General features: G+C 43.2%; 2 protein-coding genes across 2 annotated transcripts; both read right to left on the bottom strand.

Annotated features, from left to right (window-relative positions):
- Nucleotides 1-5,877: 5,877 nt before the first annotated feature.
- LOC128910728 (interleukin-8-like) lies at nt 5,878-6,857 on the bottom strand. Its single transcript, XM_054204318.1, has 3 exons — nt 6,836-6,857; nt 6,119-6,245; nt 5,878-5,965 (listed from the first exon to the last, which is right to left on the bottom strand). Exons 1-3 carry the CDS (start codon nt 6,855-6,857, stop codon nt 5,878-5,880), a joined length of 237 nt encoding a protein of 78 aa, XP_054060293.1.
- Nucleotides 6,858-12,443: 5,586 nt separating this feature from the next.
- On the bottom strand, nt 12,444-13,525 carry LOC128910128 (growth-regulated alpha protein-like). The gene is made up of 4 exons (XM_054203026.1): nt 13,468-13,525; nt 13,230-13,356; nt 13,045-13,128; nt 12,444-12,643 (listed from the first exon to the last, which is right to left on the bottom strand). Exons 1-4 carry the CDS (start codon nt 13,523-13,525, stop codon nt 12,625-12,627), a joined length of 288 nt encoding a protein of 95 aa, XP_054059001.1. The 3' UTR covers nt 12,444-12,624.
- Between the last annotated feature and the right edge of the window lie 543 nt (nt 13,526-14,068).

The following is a 14,068-nucleotide window of genomic DNA, read 5'->3' on the forward strand; positions in this document are numbered from 1 at the left end:
AAGCTATTATCATTACCGATAACTCTAACAAAGGTATTATCATTACCAAAAAACCTTGTCTTGCTGGCCAATGGACACCTGCTCCCTTGTGGATTAGAATGAGGCACTGGACAGAAGTGGCCGTTTCAAACCCCAAGTGCTGGTATTCAAAATATCAAAATGGCTAAAATTTTTTATATTTCTTTTCTGATTTTGACTGCATATGACTGAAGAATTACATGCATATTCACCATTTTAATTTAATACTGAAAGCACGCTATTTTTATTTAGTGTGCCACAAGCCGCACGGGTGAGTTTTTATGGATGTACTATTTTCCTTGCGGTGAATCAGTATTTCCCACATAATTTCCTACATCTGGCATCGGAATGGCACATTTCCTTCTGACGTATGGTGACAAGGGTAATAATTTAGAGTGCCAAAACTAAGGCTGTAATGAGTCAGGCCAGTGCAGACAGAAGCAGGAAGATTCCACACCCTCCAAGGAATGTTTACTATTTCATTATTTTCCAGATTTCCTTTTTGTTTCCTCATCCTTCTTTCTCTTCCTTTTGGTCTGGACTTGTCCAACTGCTTTCCCCTTGGGATCAGTTTTTCTTGTTCATCTCCTGCTCAGCTGCTCTAAGAAACTATTCGTATCAGCTCTTTCTGTGGAACCTGTATTATCTGAGCTGGGAAGTAACATGGAGCTGGGAAGTAGAACGCCCTAGAGTTAGAGGCCTCATGTGAAGCCCGTGGAAGGAGGTAAGAAGTCTACAATTAAATTTTTTGGGATTTTGATCTAAAGACTTGTGCAAATGCTTTTAATGCAGAATTACTGTTGCTTTCATTCTCATTAACTGGATCCATTTCAGAGCACTGACCCGATTCCTTCGCAGATAGCTCACAACCGTTGCAGAGACCACACAGCCTTTGGATGTAGAATTCTTCTAGTGACCACTTACTCTTGTTTTTCATGCAACAATTTCTCCTGTAATTAACTGAGAAAGAATCATAAAGCAGCTCACCTTATTAAAACCTCAAGATAGCCAAAGAAGGCATGGAGTGCAACACCAGTAAGGGTGGAGCATCCTGAATGTGGCTCTACAAAGCACCTTTCAGCTTGCCCAGTCTGAATGTGATCTCAGCCTGGTGCTATGCACTCATTGGCGTGTTCCCGCAGCAATGCTCAGTGTGGTGGCCAGTCTTACGAAAACTTGGCATTAGGAACAAGAAGAAAAATGCTGGGGCAAGAAATGCAGAATTCAGGCTCTGTGGCTATGTCCCTGTAAAAAATTGTGGCAGTATGACGCTATATTTCAGGCTCCTAAACAGCCCCGTTGGCAGCGTGGCATAATGAATGTTTTTATTTTGTCACCATTTAGCATCTGTGTTAGCAAGTGTCTGAGGAGCTGTGGCTAATTCTTTTCATTCAACACACCAATTTACTCGGCATCAATATTATCTCATAACTTGGCCATGTTTTTTGGTGGTTTCAGCTGAGTGACAACATTATTACATTACTCAGAATGTGCAGATGGAAAAGATTCACTGAGATGGTGCGGACAATGTGTTTCCTATTTATCATTGCCTTTTTATAACCCTGGATCAAGAAAATGCTTCGTGAGAGGTTAAAATTTAACAGAAACTTGTGTCAAGATGGGCAAAGCCATCAAGTGCTGAGTCCTCATTCACTGATAAATTAACACTAATAAATGCATGTGTTAATCAGATAAATCATAGTAACTTGGGTGGTGGTTCAAGGAACAGGGAAATCCAATTCAAATCAGTGGAAGAAGTTTCTGAAATGGTATGTTTTCTGTAGTTTACTGAGCATGATTAATTCAAGCAGAATTTATGCACCAGTTCTAGCATGGTTCCGGTACGCAGTAATGGTGTAATCCAAGACTATAGTTGCTCTTCCTCATCATGCTGTGAAGTTTCTAAATCATCCTTCCACATCCTTTTTTCATGCTGACATTGCTATTCCTATGGTCAGCCTAGGATATGAAATCAGCAGCGTGATGATCAGAAGATTGACTCAGCATACTTTGTGAAAAATCCTGCTCTGTTTTATTGCCTCTTTCATTTCATTTGGTGTATAGGGGAGATTTCTTCAGCTGCTCACAAAACGCAAGCCAACAGAGGCCTTGTTTTGCATCCTGGAAACGCCATGACATTTCAGGGCCTTAGGACAAAAGAGCATAACAGCAGTGGTGTCATGTCTCATTACAGGTTCATCCAGTATTTTGGTACTCATAGGGACCAATAAAGAATTCTTGAGAAAGGGTAGGGAAAAACATACAAAGATACTTTGAACTATTACTTTTCCTCTGTGTTTTTCCAGGTGCTGGGAATTTGAAGTTAAGGGACTTCTTGAGCCAAAGACGGCATCTTTGTGTTGAATAGGCCTTACAGGATTTTCCCTCATTAATTTGGCTACTCACTGCCTGAACCTCTGGAAGCATTTAATGTTCACTAATAGCTGTAGCGAAGACACCCGCAGCCTAACTATTTGTTGTAAGAAGAGCACATTCCTTCAGGTTCTGCTGAACCTGCCAGCTGCTACCTTCAATTTTTGTCCTGTTTTTCTTTTAGATGGGAATCAGTGACCTTATTCCTTGTTCTCCTTATGCATGCCATTTGCAGCATTACAGAATTTTGTCACATTCCCTCTGTCATCTCTTTTCCAGGCTGAAAAGACCTATTCTGCTTACGGGTTTCTCATCCCATAACGCTTACTATCCCTGTTGTTTGCCTCTGAGCTTTATCTCATTCTACGGTACAGATGTCCTTCCTTCTCCCATAATTAGCTGGATCACCTCCCGTATCCTTTGAAACCTGGACACCTCAAAACTATTTGCGTGGATCAGCTTGTACCTTCTCTCATTTGTAATGGATACCTGCCTGATGATAAAAGTGCCATCAATATTGCCTTTGCTGAAATTTACTCTTATGTCTGAATGAGCGCTTGCAGTGCGATTAAACTGCCGTGTGAGGAACCATAGAAATCTGTGGGTTTTTTTTTTAAATTAGGTAGCATCATTTCATGACAAGCTCATTATTTTACCTGACATATTATTATTTCTGTTTGAGAAAGATTAGATTGGATCAGAGAGAACTGAGAGCGATTAGAAGACTGAAGTATTTATATTCTGCAAAGAGATAAAAGGGGTTTACACTGTTGAATAGGATCATAGGGGCTTTTTACAGGTATGTTATTGGGGAAGGCAGGAAGGAAAGACCTATATAGGCAGAGGGATTGCAGTGGAAAGACATAGATTTATTTCTGGGCAAAGTAGATTGGAAGTTAGAAGAAGTTTTAAAGCATTTGAGGAGTAATGTTCCTGCAAGAATTTTTGCAATGGCAGATGTGAGGGCGGGAACCTTAAGTCTTTTTAAAGCTGATGTCCCGGAGAGGGGCAGTGACATTTGGCTAAGGGGTGCATTTTTGTTTCCTAGAGGCTTGGAAGGAGATTTATTTGCTGTGTCTCCGCATTGTATTTACGTTGTATTAGTCCCCTGTGTCAGTGCAGTCACTGTCTGTCTGCAGAGACAAAAATCTGAATCTGAGATAGCAATTTTGGGTTTAGCATAGAGAGCAAAACTGCGTTTGTCAGGCATTTTTCGTTATCAACTCCTGCTGCAATGTGCATATGCACTCCCAGTACCAACTTGGTATGAGTGTGCTCTTGGCCAAACAAGCTGGTCAAAAAAGCTACCTTATTTCAGTAAAAACTGAAAGAAACACTGATAAAAAGATCAACAGTTTTGTTTCTAATTAATTGACTAGATCAGCATCTTTCAATATATTTGGAAGAAAACTCTTCTGGCAGAAAATACTTTTTCAGGTTTCTGTAAGTGTAAGGTCTTAATGGCAAATTTCGTTTGTTGTACTTATTGTAAATTTTTATTTACTTTTCAGCCCCTGGTGCACTATGAATAAACCCTAACAATGGTTTGCAGGTGGCAAAACTCTGTGCAGGTTTGAAAACATTAAAGATAATTCACACACATTTTTTTCACATTTCATTTATGAAAAGTTGAACCAATGGCTTCTAAAAACTTTTTTTTTTATGGAAGAGTCCTTGTGACATTGATAGCTTGGTGACAAAAACAGAGTTAATATGACTCCACTGTTTTAAGGTGAGAGGTATATTTAATTTGCATAAGACCAAAAAAACCCCAATTTTTAAACACCGAAATTGCTTCTAAACAAGTTTTTTATTGATATCGGGGAATTTCTTTTTTTCCCTTTTTTGTTTTTTTTTTCTTTCAGTAAGAATCTCCTTTGCTTACTATTTCTTTACTTTGAAAACTACAGCCCTCTTAAACTATCCAAAACTGTACTTCATAGTCCTTCAGAATGGAGCTGAGCGATGCTGTGGTATAACTCCCAGCTCAGTGAATGCTAAAACTGTGCAGGTGTTTCCAGCTGACCAACGCAAGGCTAGGGTTTGGTTAGGATATTGCTTTAAATGCCTCTGCAGTTAAGCACCGTGTAAAATTTTGCCATAAAACACGAGAGTCTGCTAATGTGACAGCCTATTGAGCCCAGCAGTTTCCTTTTGCAGATGAACAGTTTGTGCACGGAGAGCAGTGAGGATAAAAAAAAGCTAGAGTGAAATGATGAATACGCTGACCCTGGAGACACTTAAAGGCTAATGACTTTTCTGTGCAGCTTTCTCTTGCTTGCCGAGAGACCTCTGGTTCCGTTACTGACGCCGTTTCTTGGATGAACTGTAATACAGATATTGTAATGAATTACAGCATGCACAAAACAGTGAGATTAATTTACAAACATCAAAACCAGACAAAAACAGATTCGCTTTTAGTGGAAAATTAAAGAATTATTTTCTGTTTCCTTTTAGTTGAATGTTTGTTTAATTTGCACTAGGGGGAAGTCATAGAATCATAGGATGTGTTGGGTTGGAAGGGTCCTTTAAAGCTCATCTAGTCCAACCCTCCTGCAGTAAGCACGGACATCTTCAACTAGATCAGGTTGCTCAGAGCCTCATCAAGCCTGGCCTTGAATGTCTCCAGGGATGGGGCCTCCACCACCTCTCTGGGCAACCTGTTCCAGTATTTCACCACCCTCATTGTAAAGAACTTCTTCCTAATGTCTAATCTAAACCTGCCCTGCTCTAGTTTAAAACCATTGTCCCTCGTCCTATCGCTACGTGCCCTTGCAAACAGTCCCTCCCTGGCTTTCCTGTAGGCCCCCTTCAGGTACTCGAAGGCCGCTATAAGGTCTCCCCGGAGCCTTCTTTTCTCCAGGCTGAACAACCCCAACTCTCTCAGCCTGTCTTCATAGGAGAGGTGCTCCAGACCTCGGATCATCTTTGTGACCCTCCTCTGGACTCGCTGCAGCAGGTCCATGTCCTTCTTATGCTGAGGGACCACTTGAAACTATTCTAGAATAAGTTTGCCTGGAAGGCTATTGTGTTTAATTTATCTCTGAGGAGATACACCCACCCACACACACCGGAGAAGCTTGTCCAAATGACCATCCTGTCTCTTGGGCAGACCAGTTGGCACAGGGCAGTGCTAAACAATACTTCTCTATTGCTTCCAAGGCAGTTCCTCCAGAAAGCCCAAACGTTACCCTTGGCGATGTGGAGCTGAACACACAGCCCTGAGGAACCCTGGATCGATGTACTTGTTTGAAAAGTGTGACATGTAACAGTTCATTTGTTTGTTTTAAATTACTGAGATGTCAGGTAGGCCTTGCTTCTGCCTAGTCCAAAGATCAACTAAATCTAGTCTCCTGTATTCCTAGCCCTGTGCTATTCAAATGGGTCTCAGAGAAGAGCGTTGAAGATTGCACACACGTTGATGTTTATACTGGTGAAAATATGCCCTTTGGTGGAATAATTCCAGTTAAAAGGTAATCCTGGCAGTTACCTTTGTAGAATCCTGTTAATTACGATCTTCACCCATTTGGCCTGGGGATCTAAACAGATTTGCTGGCTGTTCTTCAGTGTTGCTCTGCATTGGAATGAACATTTCATTTTGGTTAATATTGGCACCTGAGGAGGTCAGAGGAGGACGCAGACAAGGCTGAGGACTGTAAGCTTAAGGGCAGCCAGCTCTTTAGCACTTGTAAAGCCATAGCTTCTCTTGCCTGCTGACTTTACTTACATGATTTCCACAGTGTTGCAGTGTGGGCCCTCAGGAATGATTTCTACGTTGGCCAGTTGCTTTGGCAGCGTTAATCCTGTGGCAGTCTGGATGCACTGACACCGCAGCTCTGCTGCCAGCATCATCTCTGTGAGGAAAGGAAAGGAAAGGGAAACTTATAATGTCTGCAACTGAACCTCAAACTAACAATGAAAATATTAATTAGAGAAAGCAGAACGGTTAAAATGTTCATGCCTCAAGGTATAAATGCATTGATATTCATGGGTTTAAGGTAGTATGTTCACTGAGCAAGAACAGGGCATTTGAGAGCTGTAGACTTTGTAAGGTAACAATTTGTAAGTTCCTCTTACTACTGCAATTATTTTGGCATCCCACAACATCAAGTGCAATGAAGGGCTACTGGAAATGTGGGGCTCCTGTCTTATAAGAGGAAGAAAAAGCAACCCAAAGAGGCAGACAGCTACTGCCCATGAATACAGCCTGGATGTGAAACCTGTTTGGGCTAAAATTCTACACTCATACCTGCTGTGAAAAAGCCATGAAAATATTCAGCTTAGAAGCTTAATCGAGATGCTAGAAAAGGTGTGGGACCCTCTGAGGAAGCAACTCGTGGTAAGTACTAGGGGCAAGAAGCCCGACAAGCTTTGGGATGGAATTTGATTAAATTATGCCACACATTGTACAGCGCCCAAGTCCGTGGACTGAATTTGCTGTCACCTGACAGTCCTTCCAGACCCATGTTGTCCTAGTGAAGAAAAAAACCCAAAAAAACGTTATCCCAGCTTTATGGATTGACCACAGAGTACCAGAGAGGTGACGGAAGTCACAAAAGATCACAAGTCATGAAGCCCAGGGCTTTCCCAGCTCCACCCACTGCAGACACTGGGATATCTCCCTGTTTTCAAGTCAGGTATCACAGTTAAAAAACACAATCACAACTCTTACATTTGTCTGTTTTTCCTGCTAAGGCAAGCTGCCTCTTCAGCTTGAAATTCCTGACAGTTGAAGTGTGGAACATATTTGAAAGAGGAGGTTCGGTACTTTGAGGGTAGTATCAAGAAGAAGCAAAGACAAGCTCCAAAGAAATGGATGTGGGGCACACAGACACTCTTACTGAGATGAGTAAGGCTGCAGGAGCCGAAATCTCAGTCCTCTCTTCCTATGGGTAGTCTGGACATCCCTTAAGACCAAACAGCAAACCCCTTTCCCTAACCTGTGCTAGTTCTTGTATCTTGATATGGTCATCCACCTATTTCCCTTCTTTTCTGCCCAGATGAATCTGCCAGTCCTTCTTTTGGCTGACTGACACCTCTGTACCTACCTGACAGAAAGCAGAAATAAAGGGACGTGAAAGTCAGGAATTGGGAAGCACAGACCATCACAGCAGAGCAGCAACATCCTATCTGCAGGCTCAAGAGAAGAAAAGGAGAGTCCCAAAGGCAGTGCCAGGGCTTCACTGCAGGCGTGTGTAATGATAGAGCCATCCTGTTAGCCAGTTGTCCAGCCTGGAGGTTGGCCACATCCAGCTGTGTTCTGGCTCAGAAGACGCTGCAGACGTGTGTCATCCCAACGTGAATCCAAGACACAGTAGGAGCAAGCATCCACATGGTGCTGAAGCTTGGAAGCATTCCAGACCCCTAAACTTGGCATACTTTCTGCCCACAAAATACTTTTTGGACTTTCCCAGCAGAGTTTGTTTATTTTTTACCCTCTTGCTTCTCAGTGAAGAGCTCTAACAGATGTCTATTGATTAGAAATAGATTGACTCAAACGAAGCTGAATATTCCAAGCTTTCATCTCAGGGCCTATTAATGATCAAAGCAGCATGAAAAGTGATGGCGAGGCAATATGCAACACAGTTGTTACAGGCTATCACTTCTCAGGGCCTGGTTGTAATCTCGTTTTTCTCAGAATATTGAAAGGACAAGTTCACCAGTGTCAGTGAATCTCCACTAGCAGAAAAAGAATAGGAGACAAGAAATAGCCCTGCTCCCACAGTCCATGAATATGTTTTTCGTGACCTGCTACCTCAAAGACAGTGTGAGTATGGAAATCCTACACACCTTGAAAACATTCTGTGTAGCTAAACTGTATTACAGAAGAATTGTAATACAAAGGAAAATAAATTGAATTTTCTTACCAGGAAAGTTGCCTGTAAAAGAGAGAATCAGGAGGGAGATTAGAGTCTTGCTGTCCATGACTGCTCTCTGTGCCTTCTTCTGGTGAACTGAAAACAAACTCTGCTGTGTCTTCAGACCCACATGGGACCGCTGACACTGTTATACTCCAGGATTTGCTTTACATGTCCATACAGATAGAATTGCACTCGCTCCTGCCTTTTGGCACAGCCAGAACAAGTAGTGGGAACCTCTGAGATGAAACAGCTTGTGCTAACACACCTGAAACTGAGCAGTAAGTTGGAGCCACTCTGCTTGCTCTCATTCCTTCTTAATTCCAAGAAAACAGTAAAATACTAAGAGAGAACAACATGCTCGTTAAAACAGTGAGAGAGGTATTAATCTTCATTAGTTGTCATCATTTCTAGCTCAGTACTTGCTTAATTTTCTCTCGGTGCTGGAAGACAAGACAGAATCAACTTAATAATAGAGCATTGGCAAAAGTCTAGGTAATTCTGTTATTTGGATAGGTTGAGGAAGTCAGAGCATTATCACATTATGATAACGATCTTTTAAAAATCTCTTACATAGACTTATCCACTGTCCCATATAATGCCCAGCAAATTCATGGGGCAGAACAGACCAGGGAGTCATCCTGTGGCTGAGAACACACTTCTCTGTCTATGGGCTATACAGATGAGATATGCCATGCCACATGCTCTGGTGTCCAGAAAACAGCTCCTGACCTCTTGCTTTTATTCATATCATATAAAAATAAAAATAAGGATTTTAGGAAGGTTTGAGTTTTCAACACCTCTGAGTATTAGGTGGTGTTTCAGAAAGCACTTAAAGTTTTAACATTGTCATTCCAGCTCCCATTCCTTTAAAAGGGAACTGATAATGTGTGGTTCACAATTTTCTTTAATGAGGATTTGAGTTACTTGTACAACACAACACACACAAAAAACCCCAGCTGTGGAAATGCCAGGAACAGCCACCATCTCCTCATGCTCCCTTCTATGCCCTTAGCCCTCTTTGGTTTTTCTCTGTTCTCCTCGGTCAAGGACAATTTGATTGCTTCTTGCAAGTCCCTTCAGATTTGCAAGCACAAAGAGGCTGCCTCTTATTATGCTTTTGCATTTAACCCTATTGAATACATCTCTTTTTTCAGATTTCTTCTTCCCACTTCTTCTTAGGTATCTGTCCTGAGAGGAAAATTCAGTTATACAGTTAAAAAAAAGGATGCATTTGCCACACCGCTGGTCACTGTCCCCTGGCCTATGACCAGACATGCACACTGCAGGCTGCTTTCCATCCCACTCCAGCCCTGCCTTCTCTTGTAAAGAATTCCTGATGATTTTCATATACCTAAAATATTGTATTCAGAAAGGAGTCCTGAAACTGAGGCGCTGAATTCCATCCAGTCGACGATGCAGAACCGTTTTCCGTTGTTATGCAAGTGAGTGGTAGCTCACAAAATGAAGAGATATTTGTGCGTTTGTGTGTGTATTTGCATATTGTGAAATTGCTTATTTCATGAAATGACTAAAATGTTGGTAATTTTAGAAAATGACTGAAAAAATACGTAAAAATGTTAAGAAGTACCTAATCACAATATTGTGGATTATTAAAAGTACAAGTAAGAATGTTTTTTTTCTAAAGTATGTATTTAGAAAAGCATTTGCTTTCAAAACCAGAAAAGCTTGCCGCTCTACAGTTCTAAGATTATTTTGACATCTGAGGTTATTTCATAAAGCGATGGAAAACTTTAGAGTTTTTGGAAAGTGAATAGTTCACAGTAGAAAAGTATCATTGGTTACTGTGGAGACCGGGGTAAAAGAATTGTTCTATGTCTATCTGTATATATGTCTTTCTGAGAAGTTGCTGACATTTCCTGCAAAATAACCTTTCAGCTTCGGTCCGTATGTGAATTTGCAGAGTTTGACTTCAGTCCTCTGTAAATAATGTGGAGGTATGTGGTTTTGCGTTCCCAGCAGGTGTCAGCTGCAGAGCTGCTCACTTAGTGATGTGGACTATGGGGGAAAACACTGAATATATAAATACAAGTAGTATTGCGGTCATTTGGAAGCTGCTGGTTTTCCTTGCAGCTGGATTTCACCATACGGCTGAAACAGTAACACCAGTCATTTAAATACCTTCAGCTTCCAGGTAGTTCCCATTATGACACGGTAGAATAGCCAGTTGTGGGTAAAATATCTGTCATTCGAGTCATTTTGTGATTTCACAATATGTGGTTGATTTAAGGAGATGTGTGCGTGTATATATATCTCCCTATACATAGTTGTCATATTGTAAAATCCACCCTTTGATAGCTATTTTATTTATTTAATTATATACATATATGTAATTAACCCCGCCCATTCTCTGTTGCTTTTTGACATGTAGCTTTGTCCAGCTTACACTCTCCCCTAATTTTTTCTCTCTTTAATGTTTGCAAAATTGCATAATTGGATTCATGTTTTTTTCTCAGATGCGAGACATCTTTTTAGCCCTTTACTACTCTAAATTTCTGCATTCGTCTGATGGATAAGTCAGGCAAAAGAAATTCTTTTCACTAGAAAGGTTTTTAATACAGTAAGACTTTTTCCCTTGAAGAGCAACAGTAGGTATATGGTATCACTAAAAAAAAAGGGTAATATTTTCTCCTTTTCTGAGTGATGTAACACTTTCTCCCAACCACAACAGGCTAAATATTGGACTTCAAAATTCTAGCATTACAGAGGGAAAAGCTATTTTATACATCAAGAAGTTATCAAAATTCAGTAAGGTTTTTCCCTATGTTCTCAACTCGAAAATGTAACATCCAGTTACTTGCTAGGTAAAGAGGAAGAAATGAGGAACAAGGACAATCCTTGTTCGTATGAATTTGCTTTCCAGTGATTTCTCTCAAAGAAAAGCTGGAGTGTGTTCCAAGGATGAGCCAGCTTTCTGCAGGTGTCACAGGAGAACACTCTATCCCTCTATTAGTCGTGTCAACAAGGGCAGAATATGCTTATACATTCAGATAAGGTTCTGTCCAATTTCATGAGCAAACAGCAATTGATTTTCCTGTCACTAAATAAGTACTATGTACCTAGTGATTGGGGATATTGTTTGCACTAGAAATGCGCACTAAAAAAGAATCCAGAGGTGGAGATTCTTTGCTTTAAAAGGTGTCAGTGCTCCTTGTTACAGCTGGGACCGGAACAATTTCTTTTTCTGGAAACAAATACTGTTGTGAGCTGTCACGGTTTCTTACTGCAGCAGACACCGTTGCTCCTTCCCACCCAGCAAAAAAAACCCCACAGTGTATTTTTCAACAAGAAAATATTTTTATTGTGTTATATTTAATTACATTATCATTTCATGATAAATCCACCTTTTTGCATAATTTTTTCCAAAGCAGAATAAGGAAAATTACTTATTCTACATGAATTATGACAGTATGTCATACAAGTAGATATAAAATATCTAAGCCTCTTCAGAACATTTACTCTTCCTTTACATCTTGTGTATAAATACCAAATAATTAAATGTAAACTCATTTCCAAACAAACCAACCAACCAACCCCAACATTATCTTCTTAGAAACCAAAACAAATTCGGCACGAAACCCCATAATTTCATGGAAATTCTTAAACTGTCCTAAGTATTGAACAGAGTGAGACTTGAGCAAGCTTTCTGTAATTTCATTGTACAGTCCCTTGTGCAAAAGGATCCTTGGCATTCTACAGCAAATGCTAGTAAGATAGCGGGGAAAAAGATATAGCAAAACATTGTGAGCTCGAGGCTCACTTAGGCACCAGAGGCAGCAGATTGAGCACGGCAGCACAGTGCTGCGCTTGCTTCAGCCAGCTTTTATTCCCACGTCATCCTGAATGGGCACTAAGGTGCTGTGCCAGGCAGCGCTTGGACTCGATGATCCTGTTATTCCTAATGCATGGATTACCCTCTATCACCAACGCTACCCACCCAGACCTCGGTATGGCAGGCTGTCTGCAGACGTTGGCACAATGCTCTTCACGATGGACCCGCCTTCTTTTTGGATGTTAGTGCTAATTATAAGAACTTGTTGGCAAATAGTATTTGGAGAGAAGGAGGTTGCACAAAGGTGGGGCTATTCGAATTGTGAGAACTGCAGCAAGGTCACCGAGAGGCACCTAGCAAAGCCTGTGCTGCCTTATCAAACGGATTCAGTCACTTCAGCTCAGCCAATAAATACATACGTAGGAAGAAATGGGAGGGGAGACTCTTAGAGGGTTTGAACTTAAACCAACTGGTCTACAAACTCATCACAACTAGACAGTCGGGCTATTATCTTCTTCCAGCATCCATTTCCCAGTATCTTCTGGCACACACAGGTAGCTTCATATGGAGATGTTTCTTCCCTCAGAGCTGGTTACGTGAACTGCAACAGGCAGAATTCAAATTATAAAGCCAGTCAGGAAATCTTTCCTTAAGACTTAATGCATGCCTCAGATAGTCCCATAGGAGCTGTGTCTTCTGAAAAGATGTGTGATGGTGGACCACACTGACCCTGTACTACGGCTACATTTGCATTTGCTGTGGATACTTTACCTGACCTGCAGGGTTTTCTTTTCCCAGCAAAGAAGCCACTTCTTGGATAAGTTTGTGGCATAACAAAACAGATTTCCCCAAAGAAGTCAACGGCAGAAGGTGGCTTGTTCCTCCCGCACGCCCACACTGGTTTCAAACCCAGCCAAAGCTACGCTTGGCCTCCAAAGGGGCTGCATTAGTCTCAGCTGCCACGCGTCCCGCATCCCATCCCCGCACACAACGCAGTGGTACCTCTTGAGGATCCTGGTGAGGATGAGCTTGACCCAGGGCGCGGAGGGCTTCAGGCAGATCGTCTGTCCCTGCTTCGTCGTGGCGCTGCGGGGTGAGGAGGGGCTGAGGTCGGCACCGGCACCGCGACGGGACCGGAGCCGGAGCCGGAGCCGTAGCCGGGACGGGGAGCGGGGCCGGGCACTTACATGACCTCGGGCACGGCGCAGTGCGGCCCCTCGGCGACGAGCTCCACGCGGGCCAGGCGGCGCGGCGAGATCACCTCGGACACGGCCCGCGGGCAGCGGCAGCGCAGCTCCCCGGCCAGCGGCGCGCCTGCAGGGCGGCAGGAGACCGCTGAGCCCCGGCCCGGGACCCCCCGCCGCCCCCCGGCCCGGCCCGACCCGACCCGCCCCGACCCGCCCGCCGGGAGCCGGCCCCGCTTACCCCGGCAGAGAGCGGCGGCCAGGAGGAGGAGGAGGAGGAGGCGGAGGTGCGGGCTCATGGTGGTTGCGGCGGGAGCCGGTTGCGCCGCCCCGTTGTCCCCCGGTGCTTTTATCTCCCGCCGGGAGCTGGAGGGCAGGAGAAACGTGATTCAGACGCTGTTACGCATCTTTCTCTCCTCCCTGCACATCCCCGAGCGGCTGCTCCTGGCCTTCATCCCTGCCTGTCACCCGCCAGCTCGGCACGGCACCGCCCGGCAGCCTGCAGGGTGCGTGAACGGGCTGCAGGGCCCGGTTCCGTGCCCCGGCCAGTCTCCCGGCCCCGCCGCATCTGCATGGAGGTGTCTGTCCAGCCTGCTCCGCTTACCCAGCTGTGCCAGGGAGCCAGCGGTGGGAACTCATGCAGGAGAGGGCTGTCGTTTAGACACCAGAATTTGGAGGCTGAATTTAGCCCAGCCCAAGTTTGCTTGAAGTTTGTAAGACTGAAAGATGCTAGTGGAAACTGAGACTTAAAATCCCTTGTCTTCTGCATCAAGGGATAAGTTCACATTTAATTTTATCACCTGGGTTTCTCTGCCAAGCACCCAGTAACTTAACTGTGAATT

This window comes from Rissa tridactyla, chromosome 5 (assembly GCF_028500815.1).
Source record: "Rissa tridactyla isolate bRisTri1 chromosome 5, bRisTri1.patW.cur.20221130, whole genome shotgun sequence".
Taxonomy (NCBI): Eukaryota; Metazoa; Chordata; class Aves; order Charadriiformes; family Laridae; genus Rissa; species Rissa tridactyla.